Here is a 27,313-nt window from a genome sequence, read left to right on the forward strand (position 1 = left end):
CTTTTAGGCTAAGTCTTTTGGGCTAAATATAACCACATAACTCTGAACAAGTCATTGTCTTCTACTGCCTGTTACTTGGTCAAACTAAACCATACATAAAATATGTATTTGGCTTTAATTTCATTGAAGTTACATAACGTTAAGTTTTACAGCCATTATTAGTCTTAGACTTAGATTTAGTCTTAGTATTTTGAATAACACAAATAATAGTCTTAGTCTTCTGAAATAGTTTTAGTCTAGCATAGTCTTATCGACAAAATATCAAAATCTTGTAGTCTATTAGTCTTGGTCGACAAAATGAACACGGTTGGCAACCACAAACAATTGGCATACGGCACCTAAATCCTAGTTTAGTGGAACACACAAAATCGTTTGCCCTTGGTTTATGTAGCTTTCTTAGTTTTGTTTGTTTTTTTAAATATTGAGATCTTCACATTAATTCAGGTTAAACTGTTCAGCCTAAAACAAAACAAGTGTATTAACATTTATGATCAGACGAGGAAGTCTCATCTCACAAGTTTGAAGCGTAATAACAATACAATAAATAGGCTACGTAGAATACTGGAAAACATCTCGTTTTGGCTTTTTCCCCCTTCTCTCAGGAAAACTTGGATGAGCAAATGGCACCATTAGGACGAAAAGTCAGCAGTTTTTTCATCCTTGAGACAAAATGTGAAAAGAAAAAGTGCATCTTTATAATAACAATGTGCCATTTGGATCATAAGAACACGTGGCGGACTCAAAATACAAAATAACAGAAAACCGTAACGGATACAAACAGATCGATGCTCATTTAGTAGCAGTTTAATCCCTACTATCATCCTCCCTATTACTACTGATTCACATTGCTCGTGAATCGTTCTGAGCTTGGGAGTCTGAACTACCCTTTACCGACTGAAAAGTGATGGGTCAGGTACAGTGAGTAGCGCCGGCTTGGCGAGTGGCTACGAGTCTACCTGTCGCTGCAAAGAGTGCACCATGTGTTTCTCACAGCGCCGGGCTCTCCGTGTCTTTGTAGTCGGTGTTGCTGAACAGTCGGGCCAGCTGTTCTTCGTAGTGAACGATGTTCCTTTTCATGATGTCCATGCATGGCCCCAGCAGTCGCTCAAACGCCTGCACATCCAGTACTAGATAGAGACAGAGGGGAATCACACCAAAAAAATATATAAAAAAGCCTAAAATAGATAAACACCCATCAATGTCTATAAGGCTTGTAGATCGGCTATTTTAGGCAAAGAGCTTTGGTGTAGAGGGGAAAAGGAGCAGACTAAGTACAGAGTGAAAGGTCAAGTTTATTAAGTATTGACCGTTCAAGTGGTTAAATATCTGAAAACACAAATTGCCATAAATCCAAAATACACTAATGATTGTGCTGTCAAACAATGAAACTATATGGAATCTATGAACAGGTTGCGGGGGTCCCTGCTTCATCTCTCTCTCTCAACTAAGGGGTCCTTGGCCTGAAAACGTTGGAAGACCCCTGCTTTAGTGATAGCCAGAGCACAAGGAACTATCAAACACCTTATCCAAACAAAATACACATGGTTCCTACGGGAGTCGTCTGTGATTTTACTGCGTAGGTTTCAGAGTGGAGTTGGAGTGGTAACCAACCTAGACACTTGACATGTCCCACGGTGTGTGCTGATGCGGCCCTGGGTTTATTAGTGACCAGGGCCAGCTCTCCAAAGTAGTCTCCTCTGGTGCACACACTGAGCTCCACCTCCTTGACTGGCTCATTGGCCTGGATGGGGATGAGGACACGTTCACAACCACAGACACTTGCATAACAATTACTTTACACAAAAAAAGAAGAAGAAAAAATATATATAGCTATTAGAGATGCGCGGATAGCGGTTTTAGCCGCGGTGGACCGCGGTGATCCGCGGTGCAGTCGGATTTGGATCAATCAAATATAATTATTAATTAATTTCGGATATCCGCGGATGAAATAATGCAGGAAATAAATTATGGCCTAATATATCTATCAATAAAAAGCTAAATCTAGGTATGCTTGTGTCTGTGTTAGTGTGTGTTATTTTGTATAATTTGTAAAGTAACCATCATTTTTCATGAGGCAATGTGCAGTCCACGATAAAACTAAACAGCTGTGTCCACTTAAAGGCAACGGCATCACGGCATGCATCGTCGCACTCATTACCTCTGGCCGCGCTGCGCTAAAAAGTGAATCTCTCTCAGTCCATATTGTAAAGTACTGTACAGTAGGTAAGTTAAACTTCCCACTAAGTTGTGTTTGTTCCTCTCTCTTTCGCTCTCTCCCTCGCTCTCTCTCTCTCTCTCTCTCGTGTGTCTGACTCTGTCTGTCTGTCTGTCTGCCTGCATGTCTGTCTGCATCGACGCAGACTCAAAAAAAAAAAAGAAAGAAAAAAGACGAACGGAGACATTCCGTAGGCTAGATCAATGCATTTCTGTGATCGCACAACTAAGAAAACTAACAGGGAATAGCCTACCAGAAAATATTAGCCTAATAATAAGGGTAATAATAATAATAATACTTTTGAAGTTGCGGATGAGGATGGATGCGGATTTATAAATTGGATGATATAATTAATGCGGTTGGATAATGGGCGGATAATTAATTTGCGCGGATGGATTCGGATGACTTCAAAAGCCTATCCGCGCATCACTAATAGCTATATATACATAACTATAATGACACATTCACAACCACTGACACTAGAATAATCATAGTCAAATACAATTGTTATGCAGTAACCTCCCTTAAACTGCTCTCAACCTGGCATCAGTGTTGATTTCGTCAAGAAATGATCGTCGACTACCTTTTTTCACTGACGAAAATGGAATAAAAAACAAATAAAACCTAAGCTACGATGACTAAAACTGAGACAATAATATAGTGACAATTTTGTCAACAAATAAAAACTAGACCAAAATCTTAGGGATCTACAGTGTTAGATCTACAAGCTCGCTGCGCTGCAAAGCGTTGTGACTTGTACCTTGTTCCTGTTCATGGTGATTCTGACCTGACCGGATTCCACGATGTAGAAACAGTCTGGTTTATCTCCCTGTGGTGACCACACGCACACACGCACACACGCACACACACACACACACACACACACACACACACACACACACACACACACACACACACACAATTGGTTAACACTGCTAAAGTAGGGATGGGACGATATGAACATTTCATCTCACGATCGCAATAATCAAAATCCATTATCCTGGAACATTTGGCCAAAAATAGCCGATCTACAAACTCACAGCGACTCGCACTGCGAGGCATTGTGAGCTTGTAGATCGGCTATTACCAGGAAAGAGTTTTGGTGTAGAGGGGAAAAAAGAGAAGACTAAGTACAGAGTGTACAGTCGAGTTTAAAACACAAATTGACATGAATCCAAAAAGCACTGATGATTGTGCTGTCAAACGATTTAACTATATATAATCTATGAAAAGGTTGTGTGGGGGTCCCTGCTTCATCTCTCTCTCAGCTAAGAGGTCCTTGGCCCGATGTGAGGCCATTTTCAAGTTGGCATCCTATCGTACACTGAAGCTATATAGTGTGTATACTGTAGCTTCGATATACAGATTATTGATGTTTTGATTGTTTTGAAGTATACCTAACATACTACATACCTACAGTATGTTTTACTATTTCTATGCATTTGATGTATTAATTGATTGATGTATTACCTTTGTAAATCACTCTGGATTAAGAGAGTCTGCTAAATTCCTAAATTGTAAATTGTAATGATTTTTTTTTTAACTATATGTGTATTAGTTATATGTAGGTGTGGACAGCCCACACGGGTAACTCTGCTTGTGTGTAACCTCTGATAGAGCAATAAGGTGACCATATTCCCTCAGACATCCAATGGGCTCCTCTGCTCTCCTTGTCAGAGCTGAAACCAGGAGGGAGTCTGGAGCAAAGCGCCGTACCTGAGCTATGATGCGCTCTCCATCGCTGAACGTTTTGGAGACCAGCACGTCTGCCACTCTCATCCTCTCAGAGGGCTGCGGAGGGAAAATAGAGAAAACCACTGTAAAGCTCTGTGCAAAGTTGTACTCTCGGTTTCCCAAACGTGGCACGCCGAGTTTGAACGCTGAGAACAAGTTGTAGATAAGGTTAGAATAGAATGTAGGGAGTAAACTACAGCAGAAGAGTAGGCCCTTGTTTTACGATTCACACAGCTTAGTAGAGGAGATCAAATGTTTTATTGTTTTTCTTTAGACAATGATAAGCGGACAGTCAGGGAGAGTTAGCCAGCCTTGTGTGTCATTGGTGAAGGATGTATGTTTACGTTGTGTGACTGTAAATACATGTTTTCTATTATCTTTTAACATCGTTTCTGAGTTAAGGTTTACTGATCTTTTGAGAGTTTCAGTTCCGCTATAGACTCTTAGACATGGAGTGCATATACATTTAGTAGGACTTCCACGTCAATACCCGTTTCCATTTCTGTTTCAGTTTCCCAGAGCATCACTCGCAGCAGCAGCAGATTGAAACCGGAGAGGGTTATGTATGGGAAACTGAACAGGAACAGAAAGTGGGTACGCTACCTCGTCTATTGGTTCAGCAAAGATTACATCCAGCAAAACTGGATTAATTTTTATGAGGAGAAATTTGGTCATCTCGCGCTCATCAAAGCCGGTGGTAGAAGATATAAATAAATTAAAAAGACATTCACAATAGACAATATTACTGAGCCAAAACTGACATCACATGCACACATACAGCCGCCAGTATAAAGCACAGTACATGGCAAGCAGGTGTAACACGTGTGACTTGTAGTGCTACATTCAACATTTAGCATAAATGCAAATAATCAGAAATCAAGGTTGGGCAAGGAGTGAATGAAGCAACGGAATATGTTTTTAACCAAGGGAAGTCCTCAGCAAAGTTTATTCAACTAACTAGTAAAATATGAAATGTGAAAAACCCTAAACTAATAAAGTAAAATACAGACAAAACATAAAACACAATCCCCCCACATGTACAGCCGTGTTAGTCATCCTAAATTAACTCTATAGTTGCTGGTGCAACTCATGTGGGTTACATCCTCCCCCCCTGAATCTGCATGCGTCCCTGCATGTACAAATTAGTAAGGAGATGTCATACATCTAGTATGTCTGGGGAAGGTACTGTAAAGTCAACTGGTTTCGAAAAGTCAAGGGCCTGTGTGAACGCTTGGTCAAGACTATTTAGTATAGAGTGCATTACAAGGGTTAAGGGGTTTCCAAGGGACTTGTATGACAACCTGTTAGGCTCAGACCTGTTCCTTGCTGACCTTCTGACCTCCGGCACATCCTCTTCCTGAATAGAATTGGCCTCAGTCGTTCCAGACTCCTCTTCAACAGATGTGGCATCTGTTTTTCTCTCCTCTTTTCTCTCCATGTTCAATTCTTTCTCCACAGGTTCTCTTTTTTCAGGTTCCTCTTCGACTGTGTCATCCTCTTCGACTCCTGGATTTCCATCAACAGGTAAGTCAGGTTCATCTCGGTTTGTATCATCCTCTTCAACTCCTGGATTTCCATCAACAGGTAAGTCAGTAGGTAAGTTGTCTTCAGGTAAGTATTCTTCAGGTGACCTGTCTTCATTCACAGGTACATTGTCATTCATATCTGGTTCTCCACTCAGAATTTCATCCTCATTATTCCCCTCATCTCTTCCTTCCGTAGGCTGGAATTCCTCCGCTTCCGGATTCAGAGTTGACATAGAAGGAGTAATCTCCACTTCTAGTACTTCACGGGTAGGTATGTCTCCAATTGTGGGAATGTCATGCACAACAGTGATTGTCGGGTAAGTGACTTCCTCTTGAGTTGTCAGTGGATAGTAGTAATCCACTTCCTCTTGACTCTCAGGTGTACATTCCTCTTCTTCCACACTAGACACAGGACTTTGCTGTGGTGCTTTGACTGTTGGTTCTTTAGGCTTAACTTGATCGACTTCATCTTGCACTGATGGTGCTAAGAATCCACAAGGTAGGAGGAGATCCCGGTGTAATGTCCTCTCTGGACCGTCAGAGGTAAGTGGGACCACAACGTAGACTGGAGAATTTTCAATGTGCTTCAGTACCTTGTACACAGTCTGGCTCCATCTGTCAGCTATTTTGTGCTTCCCTCTTATCCCCACGTTCTTGACGAGGACATGGTCTCCAACTTCCAGGACTGATTCTCTAACCTTCAAGTCCCATCTCTGCTTGTTGCGCAGAGCGGTTTTCCTGCTGTGTTCCACTGCAAGTGTGTAGCTCTCCTGCAGACTTTCTCTGAGCTTTTTCACATACTCGATGTGTGAGACTTTCTTTTTCCCTTCAGGACTTAGCCCGAATGCAACATCAATAGGAAGGCTTGGCTGTCTCCCAAACATTAGTTGATAGGGAGAAAACCCTGTGGTATCGTTTTTGGTACAGTTGTACGCATGGACTAAAGGTTGTACAAAGTCACGCCACTTGATCTTGTCTTCTTCCTGAAGAGTTCCAAGCATCTGTAAAAGGGTACGGTTGAACCTTTCGACAGGATTTCCACGTGGGTGATATGGAGTAGTCCTTGACTTCTTTATCCCTAAGAGCTGACATAGGTCTTTGATAACAGCAGACTCAAAATCACGACCTTGGTCGCTGTGTAGACGTTCAGGAAAACCATAGTGAATAAAGAAACTGTTCCACAGTGTCTTGGCTACAGTCTTCGCCTTTTGATCTTGAGTAGGCACCGCAACAGCATACTTAGTGAAATGGTCAGTTATCACTAATATGTTCTTTGTTCCACGGCCATCAGGCTCTAGTGAGAGATAATCCATGCACACTAGCTCGAGTGGCCGGCTGGTCTCTATGTTCACAAGGTTGGCAGCTTTCTCTGCTCTGGCCTTGCGACGAATACATCTTTCACATGTCCTGAGTTTCTCATCCACATCAAAACTCATTCTTGGCCAATAGAACCGGGTGCGTACTAGATCCATGGTCCGGTCGAAACCCATGTGACCAAGGGAATCGTGGAGACTTTGAAGTGCTGTTTCTCTGTACTTCTTGGGAAGGACGAGTTGAAAGGAAGTATCACCCTGATTTGTGCGCTTCCTATACAGGACTTCATCGGTTAACACAAGTTGATCTTGAACTCTGAGGAACAGCTGAACTTCCCTCTCTTCATTCTGCCTAACACGGTAAGACAGACGTTTTCCAGTTTTGACAATATCTATGATTCGGTTGATTGCTGAATCATTTCTTTGTTCAACAGCCCATTCTTGCTGTGACATTCGGGGAAGAGTGTTGGATCCAAGGAGCTCATCATCTTGAATGAACTCCGCTGGGATAGCGTTTGCATCCATAGCAAGACACTCAACTGTTACAGGTAAGAAGTCGCCGTCTCCTTCAGACTTCAAGTGGTGTCTCTGACATATGGCTTGGACAGCTTCCTTGGGAAAAGTTGTCTCACTTTCATCCACAAACTTTGAAATGAACTGCCGCACTCTGTTATCTTCAGCCATGGCACTAAGATCCAGCTCGGCTGGTTCATGCGGACGTCTGGATAAACCATCAGCATCTTGGTTTCTTTTTCCAGCTCTGTACTTGATACTGAAGTTGAAATTGGACAGTGCAGCAATCCACCGGTGTCCTGCGGCATCAAGCTTTGCAGATGTCAGTGCATAAGTCAGTGGATTGTTGTCAGTCATTACTGTGAACTCAGCTCCGTAGAGATAATCGAAGAACTTGTCAGTAACTGCCCACTTTAGAGCAAGGAATTCAAGCTTGTGGGTAGGATACCTTCGTTCGCAGTTAGACAGTCCTCTACTGGCATAAGCGATGACTTTCATTTGACCTTCTTGTTCTTGATACAGAGCTGCGCCGAGTCCATGCAAGCTTGCATCAGTATGCAGAATGTATGGTTGCCTGGGATTGGCGAAACCAAGCACAGGTGCAGTTGTAAGCTTCTCAATGAGGGTTTTGAATGCCTCTTCACATGACGGTGTCCATTTGTCACAGAATGGCTTTTTCAAGTCACTGCTAGTGAAGGTCTTGTTCTGTTTTGACTTTTTCTTTGCAGGTACATAACCGGCAGTGAGGTCATTGAGAGGCTTTGCGATTTTGGAATAATCCTTTACGAACCTCCTATAGTATCCTGTGAAACCTAAGAACGACTTCAGCTCACTGATGTTGTTTGGTTTAGGCCAACTCGTCAGCGCAGCTATCTTGTCAGGATTAGTTTTCACTCCGTCCTCAGAGACTACGTGTCCTAGGTAGTTTACTGACTTCTGAAAGAATTGGCATTTTTCAGGTGACAGCTTGAGACCAAATTCCTTCAGCCTGTTCATAACTCGCATGAGCCTCTCTTCGTGTTGTTCAAGGGAGTCAGAGAACACAATGAGGTCGTCCAAAAACACAATTACTTCTGTGAGATTTAACGAACCCATACATTTCTCCATAACCCTCTGGAATGTACTTGGAGCGTTGATTACTCCTTGGGGCATTCTATTGAATTCCCAGAATCCCATGGGTGTTACGAAGGCAGTCTTATGTTTATCTTCCTCCTCCATTTCCACCTGATAGTAACCGGACTTCAAATCCATGACGGAGAACCACTTGGATCCCGTCAGGGCGGAAAATGTTTCCTCTATGTTGGGTAAAGCATAGGCATCTTTAATAGTCTGGTTGTTTAGTTTTCGGTAATCCACACATAGGCGAATATTACCATTTTTCTTCTTCACAACGACTATTGGCGAAGCAAATGGACTTTCAGACTCTCTGATGATGTTTGCATCGTACAGCTCTTTCAGATGGAGACGAACAGCTTCATAGTCAGAAGGGTGAATGGGCCTAGCCCTCTGCTTGAAAGGGGTAGGATCAGACAAGCGGATTTTATGCTTAACAGCAGTTGTGTGACCATAATCAAGGTCTTCCCTGGCAAAGACTTCAGGGATGGAATTCAACTTTGATGTTATCCTGGCTTTCCACTGTTCTGACAGAGGAGAATCGCCAAAATCATACTGAACTGGGCTCTCAGGACTCACTTGACATGCACCATAACATTCAGCTTTGGAACTGGGTTGTTCTGAAGCGGTGTGCTCTGTTGGAGCTTCACGTGTTGAGGTGAGTGATGGGAAAATAGACAGTGGGACTGAGAGTTCTGCCAGAGTGCGATGGGCAGGCACTGTGATGCTACGTTTGGTCTCATTCTTTAGAAGAATGGGGACTTTGAATGAAGTCTGTCGTGGACTTGACATAATATAGCTGCAGAAAATTAAGCCACTAGGTAAGCATGAATTGGCAGGAGGCTCCACAAGAAGAAGACCTCCAGGGACCATCGGGACATCTCTTGTGTATCCAGTTAATGCCATTTTCTGGCCAGCTGGTATGACCATGCTTGTCTTGGACTGCAATTTGACTTTTGCCACTTTGCCATTGTCTTGCGTCTTGTCTATGTATATGCTGTGGAGATGCTTAATGACTGAAGCATATGCACAGTTCTCAGGTATAGCTGACTCGCCTTTAAAACCTTCATACAGGGTGTCGAGAACGTTGGTACCAATGAGAACAGGAACATCTGTGTTAGCTCTATAATCAGGAACAATGAGAGCTAAAGTGCTAACTGATTCAGCTTCTCCAGTAAAACTCTGGGGGAAGAGTATGTCAACCTCAATGTAGCCGAGGTAAGGTACAATTTGGCCAGCAGCACCCTCTACTTCAAGGAGGTTTCCCAGTGGTAAGATGGGATGGGAAGGTAAGTAGTTGTCATGGAATGATTTCGAGAGTGTTGTGACCTGTGAGCCTGTGTCAATGAGGCAACAGCATTGTACTCCCTCAATGCTAACTTCAGCAGTTGATCTGGAACCGACTAAACCACTGGGGAGCTGACCCTCAGTAGCTTCAGTCTGTTGACTGTTGATTTTTATCTGCTTCCCCTTCACTTTGGGACTTTGATCTGGTATCGTGGTCTCAGTATGTCCCCCTACTGGGACCCGATCCAGTTTAAAGATAGACCATACTTGGCCTGCCATTCTTCCTGCTTGGCTTTCAGTTCATTTTGCTTTTGCTCAACAGCAGCTTTGTTGATGGCATTTTCACAGGCCCTGGCTATGTGGCCATTTTCACCACACCTGAAGCAAAACCAGGCCCTGGGCTGTTTAGGGACAGCCTGGGATGGCACCTGGTGAACTTGAGCTTCAGCTCCGTGTGCAGGTGGGTCTTTGTCTTCAAGTGTTTCAGCTGCCTTGTCCTGAGATTTTCTCTCCTTTCTGGTTGTCTTGGAGTTGAGCTGCAGCTGTAGCTCAGCAACCTGCTTTCTCAGATTCTCAGTTTCAGCAATGTATGCCTGCAGTACACCTGCATCAGGGTTACCGTATGGAGAGACTTCAGACATAGAGTGTACATTTGCCTTCAATTTGGTAGCTCCAAGATGACGGTGCATCCTGTCCATTTTGGTAGCCTTTCTGTCCTCTTCTGTTCGCAACTGCAGCAACAGTTCCGCAAAATCAGATGGTTTGTCGGACTTGAAGTCTAGCTGAAGGAGAAGTTGGGAGTCCCAGCAGCCACGCTTGAACTGCTTTACCAGGTGACGATTTGCATCGGCCTGTTTCACTCCACCTCTCTTTACAGCAGTGGTCAGTAGAACTTGCAGCCTCTGTAAGTACTCAGATGGCTTCTCTGGTAGGTCCTGGTTGGTGTTTAGGAACTTGGCGAATATTTCCTCGCCGTCCTCCACCAAGCCATAAGCTGAATCCAATAGCTTCACATACTCTTGGGGATGGGCGTAAGGACCAAGATGCTTTACAATATCTGAGGCTGGAGGAAGCAGACTTTCTAGTATTTTCCTCCGCTGCACATCAATTGAGCTGACATCCTGAAACATTATGTCTACATGGAGGCACCATGTGTCATAATCGGCTTCACCTGGTGGTCTGGGTACTCTGCCTGAGAATGAGCGTAACCATCTGGGCTGGTGCTGAGAAGCACTCATCTCATTTTTAATGACATGCTCCACAACGATGCGTTGCACGTCAGGTGGGTTGGTCAGATTATTATCTAATGTCATCTTGACTTTAGATTGTTTCTTTTTCAGTGGAACTGGTGTCTTTTGGACAGAAACAGGTGTCTTTTTCTTCTGTGACTGGTCAGTGAGTGGTTGGGGGAGGGGCTTAATCATGTCACATTTCTTACTGGTTCGTTTAATCAGTGGTGTAGTACTGTGGTCAGAATTATGGTCAGATTCAGAGTCAGACTGACTACTATCACTTGAGTCAGGGGAAGTTTTGTCAGCATCTGGGTTTTGGCTAGTGGAAGGCTGTGTATGTACTTCTACACGGTTAACCTGCCACTTCACAGTAGTGTCGCTCATGCTCTGTATCGCAAAGGGGAAATTCGGTTCAAGTGTAGCTACAGTAGCTTCTGACTCAAATTCTACTATGACAGTATTAACATCCAGTCCTTGTGTGTCGTGCACCCTCACCACTCTTGTGACAACCCCATATGTATCAATAGCAGCAATGATGTCATCATCTGTATCAGTACTGGTAATACCAGATACACAAACAGCCCTTTTAGCATCAATACCGTACATTTTTCCAACATCCATTTTCTGTTTTTTTAAATTGTCTTCAATGATGCTCTGTATCACTCAAAATGTACATAAACCGTGCCTAAAACACTCCTGGCTAGCTCGCCACAGATTAATTATGTAACACGTGTGACTTGTAGTGCTACATTCAACATTTAGCATAAATGCAAATAATCAGAAATCAAGGTTGGGCAAGGAGTGAATGAAGCAACGGAATATGTTTTTAACCAAGGGAAGTCCTCAGCAAAGTTTATTCAACTAACTAGTAAAATATGAAATGTGAAAAACCCTAAACTAATAAAGTAAAATACAGACAAAACATAAAACACAATCCCCCCACATGTACAGCCGTGTTAGTCATCCTAAATTAACTCTATAGTTGCTGGTGCAACTCATGTGGGTTACACAGGCATACATGACTTACTGTATATTTCCAACTATTTATGCATTACAACATTATCTGCAGTACTATGAACTGTTACACTCCCCAGTAAAACTGGCCTTTAAACCAGTAAGACTCCCTAATTGGGAGAGTTAGTGTATGAGACCGTCACGTCGCATACACAAACTTTAGAAGGCAATGGTAGCCATTCAGGAGGGACTATGGGAAATGGGACAGATCCATGTTGATGATGTGACTTTAGAGATACTGTGTACCGCTTTGCGTGATTTTATGGCAAAATCTGTAGGAGGAGTGTCCAAAAATGTGTTTTGCAAGAATTGGCCTCATGGTGGCGCTATAAGAGGGCCATGTGAGAATTGATGGGTTAGGGTTGTGGTTTGGCAGGCAAGGAGTATGTGTGCAAAATTTGGCATGGATCGGGGCAACGGTGGCGGAGATATGTTTTGGGCAAAAGTGTGACGTGACGTGTGACAGACTTACAGCCGGTGGAGCTTTTCATAGTTACTTTTCAATAAAACTACATTCCACATAAATGTGGTCCAGAATCAGAATGACATTTCACCTCCAATGATTTGAGTAAAGGGAGCGACTCGATGAAGGACTCGTACATCCTCCTCTTCTTGGCATTGGTCTTCAGTATGATCCTCCTGAAGGTGCCTCGGTCCTGCACAACACAGAGGAAGGATGGAGACATGGCTGAGTTTTCATTCAAGCCCTGACATACAGTATCCAAAGAACCAGAACATGAGAGAAAAACATACAGTAAAAGAGATCCAAATAAAGAACTGGATCTATGAGAGGAATTCATGATTTATCGGTCTCAAGAATATGATCGATCAAAAGTAGATAAAAATGGTAGTGGGTAAATCTCATAGAGAATGAACTACATGGCAAAAAGAAAATTAATACCACGATTTTTGTAACCCATTTTTTCACCCAGTGCCAATTGCCTAAACTGTAATCCTGGGCGCTACTTTCCCTCTGCCAACCTGGGGAGAGCGACAGACTGAGCTTGTGCTTCCTTCCATGCACAAGGAGTCCAAGCCGCTTCTTTTCACCTGACAGGGGGGAGTTTCCCCGCTAGGACGAAGCACATGGAAGGAACACGTTATTCCAACCAGTTCCTTTCCCCTCCATCAGGCACCCCGGCTGACCAGGTGGAGGCAGTATAGAGACCAGGACTTCTACATGTTTTTTGTGAGGGTACCTACCCTCAGGGACATGGGGAGAACATGCAAACTCCACACAGAAAGGCCAACCAAGGGTATGGGCACTGATGACGCAGAGGAGGGAACACGCCCACAGCGTCCCCCGGCGGGAATCGAACCCAGGACCTTCTAGCTGTGAGGCGACAGCTCTACCAACTGAGCCACCGTTCCCACTTATCATAGGCCTACATAATTGTTAGCACTTATCTAGAGGTTACTTCCCCTTTAAGATTCTCTTGAAGACCCTACATATTGGATGTGCCTGTGTCTGTGGTCTGTGGCTTACTCTAGATCAATAATAATGCAGTTTCAGTTTCAGTATTTGTTTATGCAAACACAAATGGTGAATTGCCCAGAGCCAACAGGCTGTTGCTGCATGGTTTGCCCAAGCCAAGGCTCAGATCACATCAAGGGATATCAGCATGGATGACACCATATCTCTCTAGGTCGTCCTCAGACGATCCTTCCATCGTCGCTTCCAGTCGTCCCAGTTCTCCATACATCTGGCCAGCTCGTTGGTGCCTTGCGCTCCTGCGTCTTTCTTGAGTACATCCACGTATGTTAGTGTGGGACGTCCTCGTGACTTGTGCCCATGTGTTGGCTCCCATAGCACCAGTTTGCTGGCTGGCACCTCCTGATGTCTTTGGCAGTGTCCTGCTAGTCTCATTCTTATGGCAGCAATTTTCTCGCTCACCCTTGGTATACAGGCTCTTGTTGGTGACATGTGCACTCTTGCTGATGTTAAAGAGGTGGTGTCATGATTTCCCCCCCTCTAAAACATGATTATCAGGTATTATGATTATACTTAGTGTTGCCCGATCCCGATCACGTGATCGGATCGGCCGCCGATATGGCCGTTTTTATAAGATCGGAGATCGGGAAAAAAATATCGAAAAAATATTTTCTGGGAGTACTGAAAGTTACAGGTAAGGTGAATGCGATATGAAATGTAAGCTTACCATAATCACAGTAATCCTTAATCATTTTCAATCATATTCAAGGGCTTTTGGAGAAATGAGACAGACAGAGCACTGCAGAGGGAAGGTGATTGTGTCAGACTCTGTGTCCAGCTGGCAGCTGATGCCAATAAGTAGTAATTGGCCCCTTGTTAATGGATCAAAGGAAGGCAATTATGTCTCTCTGCACTGTCAACTAGCTGCTACAGATGCATACTTTTCAAGCAGACTGGTTAATTGGTTCTTAACTTATTTTGTTTCAACTTTAAAAATGGCCAATGTTTTACCAGTTTTTATATAGTTTGTTGATTATTTTTGATGCTGTAATGGTCTATTTTATTTTATTTTTTGAGATATTAAACAGGTTTTAAAAGTCCTTAAATCGTGACTTCACTGCCAAATTTCAAAGGCCACACCAAAGGTCCGCTGCACAATGATTGAGAAACACTGCACTAGTAGGCCTATATCACTATACACTACTCATAAGCTTTGTTTTTAATTTGTTGATTCAGTGCTGCACTAAGTGATAGAATGAATGGAATTTTTTTTTCTTAATGCCTTGCCAAAAGATCGGATCGGGAAAGATCGGGATCGAATCGGAAGCAATAATATTTGATCGGTATCGGATCGGGAGCAAAAAAACCCTGATCTAGGAGGAAGATTTTTTTCCAAAAAAGTATACAGAAAGAGTTAAAATTGGGTTTTTATGTGGCCACACCCCCAGTTCATTAAGTATGCATGGATATCATGTTGGGTGGTGACCCAGCTGAAGTTAGCCACACCCCACAGTGTTGGGTGAATGGTAATTAGGGGAGGAGTTGATACTGTGACATACTTAGTATGTGTGTTTTTTAACTGACACTTTTGACCACAAGGTGGCAGCCTCCAAGAGAAAACAAACAAATACCAAGAGAATACATAATTGCTCATAAAAACCACACCAGGGGGTCTAATGAAGTACTTTCAACCTCCTAGACACATGAAAAACAGAAAAAGTACAAAACTATGGCACCACCTCTTTAAGTACTGCACTCAACGTTCTAGTGTAGCACCCGTCTAGAGACTTCAGTACTACATTGTCACTTTGCTCTCGTGCCTTCTATTGGCTGGACCTCAAAAGCGAAGCAGGCAGTTGCAGTGCGCAGGGAGTGCACACAGTCACAGTGTACTGCTAAGTTCATTGTACATAACCTGTCTAATCACCACTAATGAATGGGATGAAATTCTATTACTGTGACAATAATTGTTTTTCCCCCCATTTGAGAATAATATATTGGCGGCCAGACAGTGTATCATCGCGCATACCTACAATTCATCATCCCCATCTCCACCAGAGCATCCACCTGTGTGTGGGCCCTCTTGATTCTTAGATTTCCCCTGGGATATGTTCACCATCATCGCTCACAGAGCAGGAAGTGAGCCTAAACACCCATATCAATTCTGTACACAGCCATTCATTTTGTTTCATATTAGCTGTATGGCTGAAAATGTAGGCGCAGGGATGTCGCACCAAATTCTGGGCAAGGATTCACTGCGGGCCCCCCATGAATGTTCTTCATATGGGGAGGGGGTTTAACCCATTTAGACTGGGAACGCATTATTTTCTGCTTTAACTATTGAAACATAACAGATATACAAGCTCACAGCGCGGCACTCTGCTATTTTAGAAAAATCATGAGATTTCAAATCCTTCTAAGGTTTTTTGAAAAACCTATGTTTCTGTGTCAGTGGTGGTCAAGAAGGACCCCCAAAATGATATCTATTTGGCCATGGATCCCCATCTCAAAATATTTGGTTCCAGGGACCCCCCAGAAGCAAAAATTTAGTTTAAAAATACATATATTCAAAGATTTGCACACATTTTCACGACTTTTCAAAAATAGCAGATCTACAAGCTCGCAGTGAGCTTGTATATCTGCTATTTTTCAATAGCTAAAGTGTAAAATAATGAAGGCCCCTCCACCTTGGGCCCTAGTAACTCAGTCCCACTCCCTCCCCCCCCTTGTGACGCCCCTAAGTAGGCGATTCAAATTCTGTTGTCCCTAAGCTTGTTGGTGAGGAGCGAGAACCTTACCAGACACCAGAGCGCTCCAGGGGAGGTAGCGATGATGGTGGCGGCCCTGGGGGTGTTGTACATCAGAGCCAGCTCCCCAAAGCTGCCTTTGTTATCGTAGCACCCAACCACTCGCTCGTCTCCGTTCTCCTCTCTCTTCAAGATGTCATATGTACCACTGAAACACAGGGAAGCACAGTCACACAAACACTATGAACTAAAATAAAGGTTGTGGGGAGAGGGTCCATTTCAGTTGGCAAACAACTAACATGCTAGAAGGAGCAGAATGCTTTCTCACAACCATTTTGTGTCGGGGAGCCACATGCCCAAAAGCTCAAGAAAAGGGTTGAACCTGTGATGTCATGACATTGTTCGCTAAAGCCCGGATCATAGTCGGGTCCGCGGTGGAAGGCTATCCACTGCGGTGTAGTCTTTTCGAGTCTTTTTGAGTCATGAAACTACAACGTTACATCATTCCTCGCGGTGGAGAGCTTTCCACCGCGAGTCCCAACACATCTCTCTGTTTTTACTATCAGACAGACAGGCTCTACACCCCGTTCACTGATTGGTCGACCTGAACCGGTCTAGACGATGTAAAGGACTTCACCGTGGGCCGTGACTATGATGGCCTGCACTTATTTTCTGACTTGAGGTGGAAAGCTTTCCACCTCAAATTTGCGGTGGATAGCTCTCCAACGTAGACTCTGATCCGGGCTTTAGCCGTTAGCCGCCTGGTCGTTGCATCATTTCCTGTGCAAGCACAAAATGTGTATTATCTGGTGGGAATGCGTTGCGAGGCATGGTGAGCATGTAGATCGGCAATTTTCACAATTTCTGCCTCTAATATTTGACACTTTGGCCAATGTTTAATTTGTCATTTTAGAGGTATTAAAAAGTCCTTAAATTGTCACTGTAGAAATGTGCAGATACCCTCTATACACGTAAACTTTGTTAGTTTGTTTACAGTTGAGTGAGAAAACAATGTTGCACATTAAGTTAATCATCTGGGGACCCCAAAAATAGGGGTCCCGACCCCCAGGTTGAGAACCACTGGTATAGAATATGATTAGGTATGAGTTCGGTGAGGTTTAATCAACACATTTAGTTTAGACACTGGTACTGTTGCATACTGTAGTTATGCTTAGGCTAAGTTTGTTTTGTACTTTCTGTCATTGTACCTTTACACATACACACATGCAGTGAACATTTGTTCACTGCATTGAACCCATCCTAACTATTAGCAGCAGTGAGCACTATTAATAGAGGTCCCAGGTGCAGTTGTTAAGTGACTTGCTCAGTGCAGGGACCTTTCAACATTTTGACCGGGCAGACTGGAGTTGAACCAGCAACCTTCGGATTCCCAGACCGCCTCTCAACACAGCCAGCTCCGGCAGCCATGTGTCTGTCTGTGTGTGTGTGTGTGTGTGTGTGTGTGTGTGTGTGTGTGTGTGTGTGTGTGTGTGTGTGTGTGTGTGTGTGTGTGTGTGTGTGTGTGTGTGTGTGTGTGTGTGTGTGTGTGTGCATGCGTGTGTGCGTGCGTGCGTGTGTGCGTTCGTGTATGCATGAACATGGTCTGCATAATACAGTGGTTCTAATCTCAACCTGTGGGCCGGGTCCCCAAATTATTCTGTGTGGTCCCCAGATGATTAACTTAATGTGCAACATTGTTTTCTCACTCAACTGTAAATAAACCAACATAACGTTTGAGTGTATAGAGGGTATCTGCACATTTCTACAGTGACAATTTAAGGACTTTTTAATACCTCTAAGATGACAAATTAAACATTGGCCAAAGTGTCAAATATTAGAGGCAGAAAAATAGACGATCTACATGCTCACAACGCGTGCTATTTTCACAGTAGAACCATGTTATACAAAATGTAATGACTCAACTCTTAGTGCTCGTCAGAGTGGGGGGGGGGGTCCCCAGTTAAAATATGATTATTTTGTGGGCCGCAGCCTGAAAAGGTTGAGAACCACTGGCATAACGGACATAATATACATAGATGCTGCATTGGCTGCTGTATTGCACCCCAACGTTGCTGCCATGTTGGTCTGGGCAACTTGCCATGCGACTCTTCTCCCTCCTGGCTGCAGAGCTGTGGAATAAACTAAACTCCCCCTCACATTTTGGAACTGCAGACTCACTTCTGATGATTCTCTGCTGCAGTCTGTGAGAACTCAACAGATGCACGGCGTGGATTCAAATCCCTGCAGTGGCAGACGGCTACCCCTGGCCTGCACCACCCCAGCCCCCGACAGATGCAATACAGATCAATCTAAAACAATTAGAACTAGAAGCAGTGCTCTTCCGAGCACAGTTCTCCACCAGGCCACACAAATCGGCCTGTTATAGCGCCACCATGAGGCTGATTTAAAAAATGTGGGGCAGAGGTTCTGAATTAGCATCCAGGGAGTGTGTGTGCTCAGTTTGGCAGCGATCGGGCCAACGGCGCCGGAGATTAGCTGGTAACAACCAGGCCACACAAATCGGCCTGTTATAGCGCCACCATGAGGCTGATTTGAAAAATGTGGGGCAGAGGTTCTAGATTGGCATCCAGGGAGTGTGTGTGCTCAGTTTGGCAGCGATCGGGCCAACGGTGACTGAGATTAGCTGCACACAAACTGCGAGGACACACGGACACACGGACACACGGACGGACGGACGGACGCACGGACGGACGGAGGGGAAAACATACTCTCCCTCAGCCTTCGGCTGGTGGAGACAATAATGTGTAAACAGGGTTCCCACGAACATGAAATTCCTGGAAATATTTTTAAATCAGAAAAATATTGTTCCAGTACTGGAAAAGTTTTGGAATTGATCAAGGGTCCTGGAAGGTCCTGGAAAAAATAGCTATGCATTGTCTTTGGTTATTGATTTTGTTAATACCTCTGAAATTACAAATTAAACATTGGCCAAATTGTCAAATATTAGAGGCAGAAATTGTGAAAATAGCAGATCTACATGCTCACAACGCCTCGCAACGCGAGGCGTTGTGAGCATGTAGATCCGCTATTTTCACAATAAAACCGTGTTATACAAAATTCCTCAACTCTTAGTGCTTGTCAGGGTGCCGGGGTCCCCAGTTCAAATATGATTATTTCGGGGGGCATGGCCTGAAAAGGTTGAGAACCACTGCCATACACTACCTGGCTTTGGGCATTGCGCATAGGAGTAAGCAACTCGTTATTGAGCTGAATTATTGTTATATAGTCCTGGAAATCGGGTTAAATATTCTGGAAAAGTTTTGGAAATTAATTGGTAAAGATGCGTGGGAACCCTGTGTAAGAGTACATTTTCTTGAAACTTTCATTTATTTCTTGAAACCTTTATATATTCTAGATACATTGCACATGCAGTGAATTATTCCAAACCTTTATTTTTTGTTAGAATTTTGAATTTCTATGGCATACAGCTCATGAATATCAAAAGTCCATATTTCAAAATATTACACAAGACCACTAAATACAAGGATTTATAATAAAGAAATGTCAACCTTCTGAAGTCAGAGTTGCTTTATGTCCAGTGGGAAGTTTCCGCAGTCAGTTATGATTTGGGGTGCTATGGCATCAGTCAGCTATGATTTGGGGTGCTATCTTATCCCAGACGGTGTTCTGATACACGTGTGTGTCAGTGAAGCTCTCTACCTTTCGATGACGTAGAAGTTGTCCCCGTCGTCGTCCATGTCGATGATATACTCTCCGGTTACGACAGACTTCTCAAACATGGCGTCCAGAACCTCGGCCATCTGATCCTGGAGACAAGTTAGGAATGTTTTACTGCCGCGGAAAACCTTTTATGTCCAAAACAGTTACGTTTACAGGAAGTGGGGGAAAATAACCTACCGGTATCCAATCCAATGTTATTATTTAGTCACGTGTTCTTGTTAATACTTTTCATCAAATCCACACACATTTAAAGGCAGGGTAAGTGATTTCATTTAATTCAAATAATAACAAAATGGGTCTATGTTCTGATAGTACTAGTTACTAATACTGTAGACTAGTGTTTGGTCCATATTAGTGATGTGTCGTTCATGAGTGATTCGTTCATAAGATTCGAATCATTAGCATGACTCGTGAACGATTCGTTCAAATCCCTGAAATGGGTCGTTCACACTTTCGTTCACACTTCCGTTCACACCCCCGCCCCTCCCCCGGCCGGCAGACAGGACGCGACGGCGGGCTGTACTCGCGACGCAATAAAAACGCTCCTGCGATTGTGTTTTTCACGGGATGATCGCGCTATGAACGAATCATTTGAACGAATCTTTTGAACGGATCATTACCGTGAACGAAATGATCCGTTCACTGAAATGAACGGGATTGCCTATCACTAGTCCATATTTGGACTTCAGTCTTATCTCTAAAAGCAGTTTCAAAAACTGTTGGGTTTTCCTCCAATCAGGATAGAGTGGAGCCTTCCTCCAATCATTGTCGAGTGGGGGCGGGCCTTCAGCGCACCAAGGCCTGCCCCCACTTGATCATGATTGGAGGAAGGCCCCCGCCTGTCACCTACATGAAAACTGAAACTGAAACTTAAAGAGGTGGTGCCATGATTTCCCCCCCCTCTAAAACATGATTAACAGGTATTATGATTATACTAGGAGGAAGATTTTTTCCAAAAAAGTATACAGAAAGAGTTAAAATTGGGTTTTTATGTGGCCACACCCCCAGATCATTAAGTATGCATGGATGTCATGGTGGGTGGTGACCCAGCTGAAGTTAGCCACACCCCACAGTGTTGGGTGAATGGTAATTAGGGGAGGAGTTGATTCTGTGATGTAAAAGTATCTGTGTTTTTTAACTGACACTTTTGACCACAAGGTGGCAGCCTCCAAGAGAAAACAAATAAATACCAAGAGAATAAATAATTGCTCATAAAAACCACACCAGGGGGTCCAATGATGTACTTTCAACCTCCTAGACACATGAAAAACAGAAAAAGTACAAAACTATGGCACCACCTCTTTAAGCGAAATCACTTACCCTACCTTTAACAACTTTCTATGTGGTGTCCGATGTTGATTTATTTTCTAAAAGATCTACAAGTTCACAATGCAAGCGTGTATATTGTACCATTTTGTCAAACAAAAAAGTTTAAAATTTGGCATTCAATTATTAATGGGAGAAAAAAAATACATAAAATATGGAGATACAAGGTTTCTTCCCAACAGCAGTTCTCTATCTATATATCGTCGTTGTCGGGTGGAAAGTAGTGAAAACAGCAGATCTACAAGCACACAACGCCTCGCTCGTGTGCTTGTAGATCGGCTGTTTTCACTAGCTTAAATCATTTTTAAAATGATAAATACAAAACAAACGGTTTTGGACATACAAGGTTTTCACCCGACAACGACAATATATTTCTTGGCCTCTTCCAGTCTAACCAGTTTGATGTGGCGTCTGGATTCCAAGCTGTCCACTTACCCTCTCCAGGTTTTTGAAGAGCAGAATGTGTTTGCATGCTTCCTGTAGCCTCTGCCTCTGATCGTCTGACTTGGGGTGGACAACCTTAAAAGATGAAAGAGGTTTGAGATGAGATGAGTGAGAAGTTTTTTTTGTACAAACCTGGGTGTTATTGTTCATTTAAATTGTCACTTTAGAAATGTGCAGATAGATACCCTCTATACCAGGGCCACATGAACAACAGAAAATATTGTGGAGGGCCAGGCCAAAAGGCAGTGCTTTTTTGAATTTTTTTACTGACTATATCTACTGCATAGTACTGTGTTCTATTCGTCTGTCATTCAATGTTATATGAGATACTTTAATGGTTTCCTGTGGAAATAAGCTTAGTCTTTTCTAGGATCTCCTTTTAGTAGACCTTGTACCAGTGAACTGTACCGTCATGAAACTGTACCTTTTCCTATGCAAACTTCTAATAAAGTCTTCAATCAATCAATCAAGTGCTCCCTGCAAGATGTGCTCCCCGCAAACTAAACACACGGCTTTACCTCCGACTTCAGTAAATAAATACTTAGCAGTCCAATTTTTGTTGAAAACCCGGCATTCGGAATCGACCTTTCTTTTTTAGCCACTTTTGATGGGTAAGGTAAGGCAGGTCATCTTGACGTGTGACCAGTCTGACCGCCTGCTTGTTATTGAGACAACGATCCAATGATCACATACAAGTGCTGATGTAGGCCTACGCATTGCAGTCCACATGTACGTGAATTAAAAAAACGTCAAAATAAAAGCAATGCAGCTTTAGTCCATGCATGAGGTCAAATTAGAAAATGAGTTTATTTTGTAATTTGCCATTAACCCTACATGGGCCGGTCAGAGTGAACCAAAGGGCCACATACGGCCCCCGGGCCGCACAATGCCCAAGTCTGCTCTATACAGTACGCTTAAAGTTTATGTTGGTTTGTTTACTGTTGAGTGAAAACAATATTGCATGTTAAGTTAATCATCTGGGGACCCCCCCACAATAATTTGGGGACCCACCCACAGGTTGAGAACCACAGAGTTTGAGGATGCAGAGGTGCAGAATGTCTTACTTTGGTTTCTCTGTCATCATCCTCATCAGGGTTGTACGTCTCAGCACACACTGCACAGAGAAACAGAACAAGTTATTCAAAATAATCAGAAAAGGAACCTGAATGAAAACTGTGGAAAGGATTAATTTAAAGTTAAACTATTTGACTTCAAGCATCATCGCCAATAGGAGGAGGTGGATTTTGAGGCTTTATCGAAAAAACGCAATGCGCATTAGTGCAAAGGAAACACTAAGCAAATAAGTTTTGAATTAAAATGCATTGAACTTGCATGATATCAATTTAGCTGAAGGGAGCTGAAGGGAGCTACCAAATTGTTAGCGCCGTGTTCCCAACTACTGTACCTTGCATTGGATGTTTATTTTACGGCGCTGTTGTGTGCACTGTGCAAGCGGGCCTCGTCCGTCACATAACCCAAGTCGGTCGTCATCACTCATCACACCGTGTTGCGTGCCAAAAGTGGCCCATCTACAAGCTCACAGCAGCTCGCGGGAAGTCATTTACAGCAGATCGGTCAGACGGACCCAGGGTCTCCCAAGAATCGCATTTCATCAGTTTAATGGAAACAGGCTAAATTCGATTTGTCTTTTTGCGAATTTCTGTTCATTCGGTTCCTATTTTCGAATAAGCTTTATGGAAACTATTGTGATATTGTGATTCCTGTCAAACTACGTCTATGAGTGATGCATGGGCATAACACCAGAAGGAGATCATTTTATTGAACACCTGACCTTGTTCCCCCAAAATCTGTTTCAAACATGGGTAACAAATGCATTCAAATACTGCCACCAAAATGTCACCCTCTGACTTCCTACCCAAACACAGAACTAACCTAAAATAATTCCTGTGCTTAGAATACAAGTGGACATGCATGCAAGCCGATTACACACCCCATAGCAGCCGCATGCTGAAACAGTGCCCAAATTTGGAGATGACTGACATCACTGATACGTCTGGGTTCTCCAACATTACCTCTGAGACTCCTACATTCAATCCCTCATATACTGTGCACACCCCATAACCCATAACTGCACATAATTCGGAGCACATTATGTTCGAACGGGCAAGGACTAGTATGTATTACTGATGAATTGTAGCCTGATTTCAGACTCAGCTCATGCTTTAGTCAGTGAAACTGTGCCCTATTCTGAACGATTTCTGGGGGAGGGACTTTTGTGCGTGCGTGCTTGCGACGCACGGTGATCGCGAGGGTCGGGGGTTAAAGTATAATCTGATTTTCAGTAGGAATTGGCCGGCGTGTGTGTGTGTGTGTGTGTGTGTTTGTGTGTGTGTCTATGTCAGTGCCAGTGAGTGACTGCTTCCACACAGAACTGCGACCAGAAACATGTACAGCTTGGTGAAATCAGCGCGCACCTGTGTGTGTGTGCCTGCCTGCCTGCCTGGTAGTCCGAGCGTTTCAGGCAAACATCGTGCACTTTATGAAAGAAGCATGACATTTGGCACACAGTTATAACATGCCATATGGAACATTTTTGGCTATAGGGGCATCGCAGATTTGTCTTGGGAAACTTGTGGGAGCCAATCAAAGTTGCTCTCATAGACTTTACTATAGAGTCAAATAATACAAAAAATAAATATGCTTTAAAGCTTTACTATGTAACTTTTTTAATAAAACAAATCTTAAAATTGTCCTAATTATTAAATCGCTAAAGTTTTAGAACACCCACTCTGTTCATTTCAGCTCCCAAAGCCTTTTCTTTATGTGTTCTACTGAGCCCTGGTGGCCGTGACCGGGGCTGTTTTTCCCGGCAAAATCATATGCATCATTCTGTACACGTGTCTCCCTACCGGCCAATCAAAGCCCAGATCATACACTGCCGAGCTCTTCAGGAAATACACTGCAGTGTTTACACTGGGCTAGGAGTTTAGCATGTAGCTCCCCAACCGAGGCTCGTAGAGGGACACGAAAGACCTCTATGGATAGGTCTCGGCGAGGCGAGGCGGACGCGGTGGTCTGAAGGCCCGGTCCGCGGCGAAAAACGGCCGAAAAAAGCAGACGCGACCGCGGTTTGCTATAACGCTACTGACCACTAGTTGAGCAACTTACACAGTATAGCTTTAAGTAGCATGTGAGGGGTCAAACTAGGTGTTATTCGGGATTCTGAATCCAATGCAAGCATTTGTTTTGCACGAAAAACATTCCTTTCCGAGAAACGGCCGCCACAAAACTTTGAAAAGTGATGACTCATCACTAAACCATAGTTTTATGGGGTCCGTTTTTAGCCCAAGGAATGTTTTTCCTGCAAAACAAATGTTTGCATTGGATTCAGAATCCTCAAAAACACCTAGTTTGACCCCTTACATGCTACTTAAAGCATATGTATTTTTTATATTATTTTACTCTATAGTAAAGTCTATGAGAGCCAAACTTTAATTGGCTCCCACAAGTTTCCCAAGACAAATCTGCGATGCCCCTATAGCCAAAAATGTTCCATATGGCATGTTTTAACTGTGTGCCAAATGTCATGCTTCTTTCATAAAGTGCACGATTACATCAAAATACTGCCCGAAACGCCTGGACTATGGTGTGTGAACTTCGTTTGAATCGTTTCAACTGCTGCACGGATTGGATATTCGTTAGACCCACCCCCACGCTCATTGGAGGAGACGCAATTTTTGGTTGGGAAGCGGCCGATTCATTTACTCAGCTCCAGACCAGAGACACAGTCTGAGAGTGGGCGGGTCTAGGGACTGGAACCAGGCTAGATGAATTGAGTACAATGGACCACAATGTGTTATCCTTTTAGCATAACCAATTTGACTGTACTACCTGTACTGATAACAATCTTGTTAATAATCAATCAATCAACCATAAATCAAAGCAAACCCACAATTAACCAAACATAACAGAGTTTTACCTGAGGCCCTTCTTGTGAATCTGTTGATTACTGGAGCTGTGGACCGTGAAAGGGAGAGACATTTACAGTAAACATTTTACAGTGGAAGTATCAACTAACATTTGTTGTTTCATTCTGTTGTTACATTTTGTCCGTCGGCTGCATTTAATACAGCTATAGCTACATGTTCAGTCAGACATTCTAAACCCCAAGTGTTACCATTATTTATAGTTTTCTTTTAATTAGCTAGCCAAGATAATTAACTGTCAGTTTGGCATTGGCAGGGGCTTTTGGGGTGGGAGTGGGGGGGGGGCACTTATTATAAAGTCATTAGTATATTAGCCTAAATTACATAAATGATTATGCATGCCATGTACTGTACACATAAGTAGTAACATATGCCTTAGCTTTTGGGTAACTCTATTTAAAGGTGGTGTGTGTGTGTGTGTGTGTGTGTGTGTGTGTGTGTGTGTGTGTGTGTGTGTGTGTGTGTGTGTGCGCGCGCGCGCGTGTGTGCGTGTGTGCGTGTGTGTGCGTGTGTGTGTGTGTGTGTGTGTGTGTGTGTGTGTGTGTGTGTGTCACATCCAGATACAGGTAAAACATAATTCTATTAAAAAACTCTCAAATTTGATCAAACATGTATCTTTTTTTCATGAATGTACCCCTGAACATTCCAATTCAAATATCGCTATGCGTACCCACAAACTCTTCATCCTCCTCCGAGTCGCTGGCAGACTGCACAACGAAGTTGACAGCCCAGCCCTCAACCCCTACCCCGCCCCCACCCAGCCGCAGCTGACAGGAGGACGGTGGGTTGTGTTGTTGGAGGTGATGGGGGAAGTCCTCGTCCTCTCCTCCTCCTCCTCTGTGTCTGCTCTCTATCTGCTGGGTGAAGTACTCCAGGGCGAAGAGCGTGAGGTCCGCAGGCTGGCTCCTCAAAACCGCCACGGTGAAGTCTCTGAGCATGTCCTTCAGTCCGTCCGGGACCCGGATGTCCATGTTTGGACAGACAAGACAAGCGACGCGGTGATAAAACAATGTCCAGTTACAAAAAGAACAATGAAAAAAGAAGAAAATAATAAAATAAAAAAAAAAGGGGGGGGGGGGATGAGGTTGCTCAGGAGAGAACAGCGGAAATCTCAGTTGGAACCGTTACCCCGGCGACCCGATTCTTGATAAGCGGTTGAACACGGATGAATGGGTGGATGGATGGGGGAGAGAGCGATGAGGAAGAAATGGCAAAAACGCCAACTGACGGTTGGCTCTTTGGAATAATAATATGCTCGCGTTTATAGCAGGCGTGCTAGCGAGCTGTAGCCGCAACAAAACGATTGACAGACAGTTCAGTTCACTGCTCCAAGGATGCTTCAAGGGGAGCCATGATGTCTACGAGGGGGACGTGCACACGAACATGCTCTTTAAAAAGGCAAAGTCCAGGTTATTCCCACCATGTCAGGCGAAGAGAGACGGCGTGTTAAAAAAAGAGTGAAGTGTGACAGCAGCCGCACAGCGTACAGGCTACACAGCAGCATCAATATAACATGGCAATGCCTCGTACAAAAAAAAAAAAAAAAAAAAACTGTGCATGTGACACGTCGGGTTTGTGGTGTAACTGGTGACCTATCCAATTCCGTGACCGTTAGGTGTCGCTGTTCTGCAAATATACGGTCTCGACGTTGCACTGGGGATCGATTGATTGATTGATACTTAAAAGGTACAGGAGTCAGGACAGTAGGCCTACAGTTCGCTGGTAAAAGGTCAACTAAAAGGATAAAGACCACAATTTCACAATTTGT

At 43.6% G+C, this 27,313-nt stretch overlaps 1 protein-coding gene across 1 annotated transcript; it reads right to left on the reverse strand.

Moving 5' to 3' along the window:
- Positions 1–987: 987 nt before the first annotated feature.
- Positions 988–26,516, reverse strand: LOC308308781 (cAMP-dependent protein kinase type II-beta regulatory subunit-like; the record flags this gene model as incomplete). Its single annotated transcript, XM_080754234.1, has 11 exons — positions 988–1,127; positions 1,612–1,741; positions 2,976–3,044; positions 3,932–4,006; positions 12,502–12,603; positions 16,178–16,334; positions 19,808–19,914; positions 21,590–21,673; positions 22,663–22,712; positions 25,539–25,574; positions 26,216–26,516. The coding sequence occupies 11 exons, from the start codon at positions 26,514–26,516 to the stop codon at positions 988–990; spliced, it is 1,251 nt and encodes a 416-aa protein (XP_080610360.1).
- Positions 26,517–27,313: the final 797 nt, after the last annotated feature.

This window comes from Nannobrachium achirus (genome assembly GCF_963921795.1).
Source record: "Nannobrachium achirus genome assembly, chromosome: 23".
NCBI lineage: Eukaryota > Metazoa > Chordata > Actinopteri > Myctophiformes > Myctophidae > Nannobrachium > Nannobrachium achirus.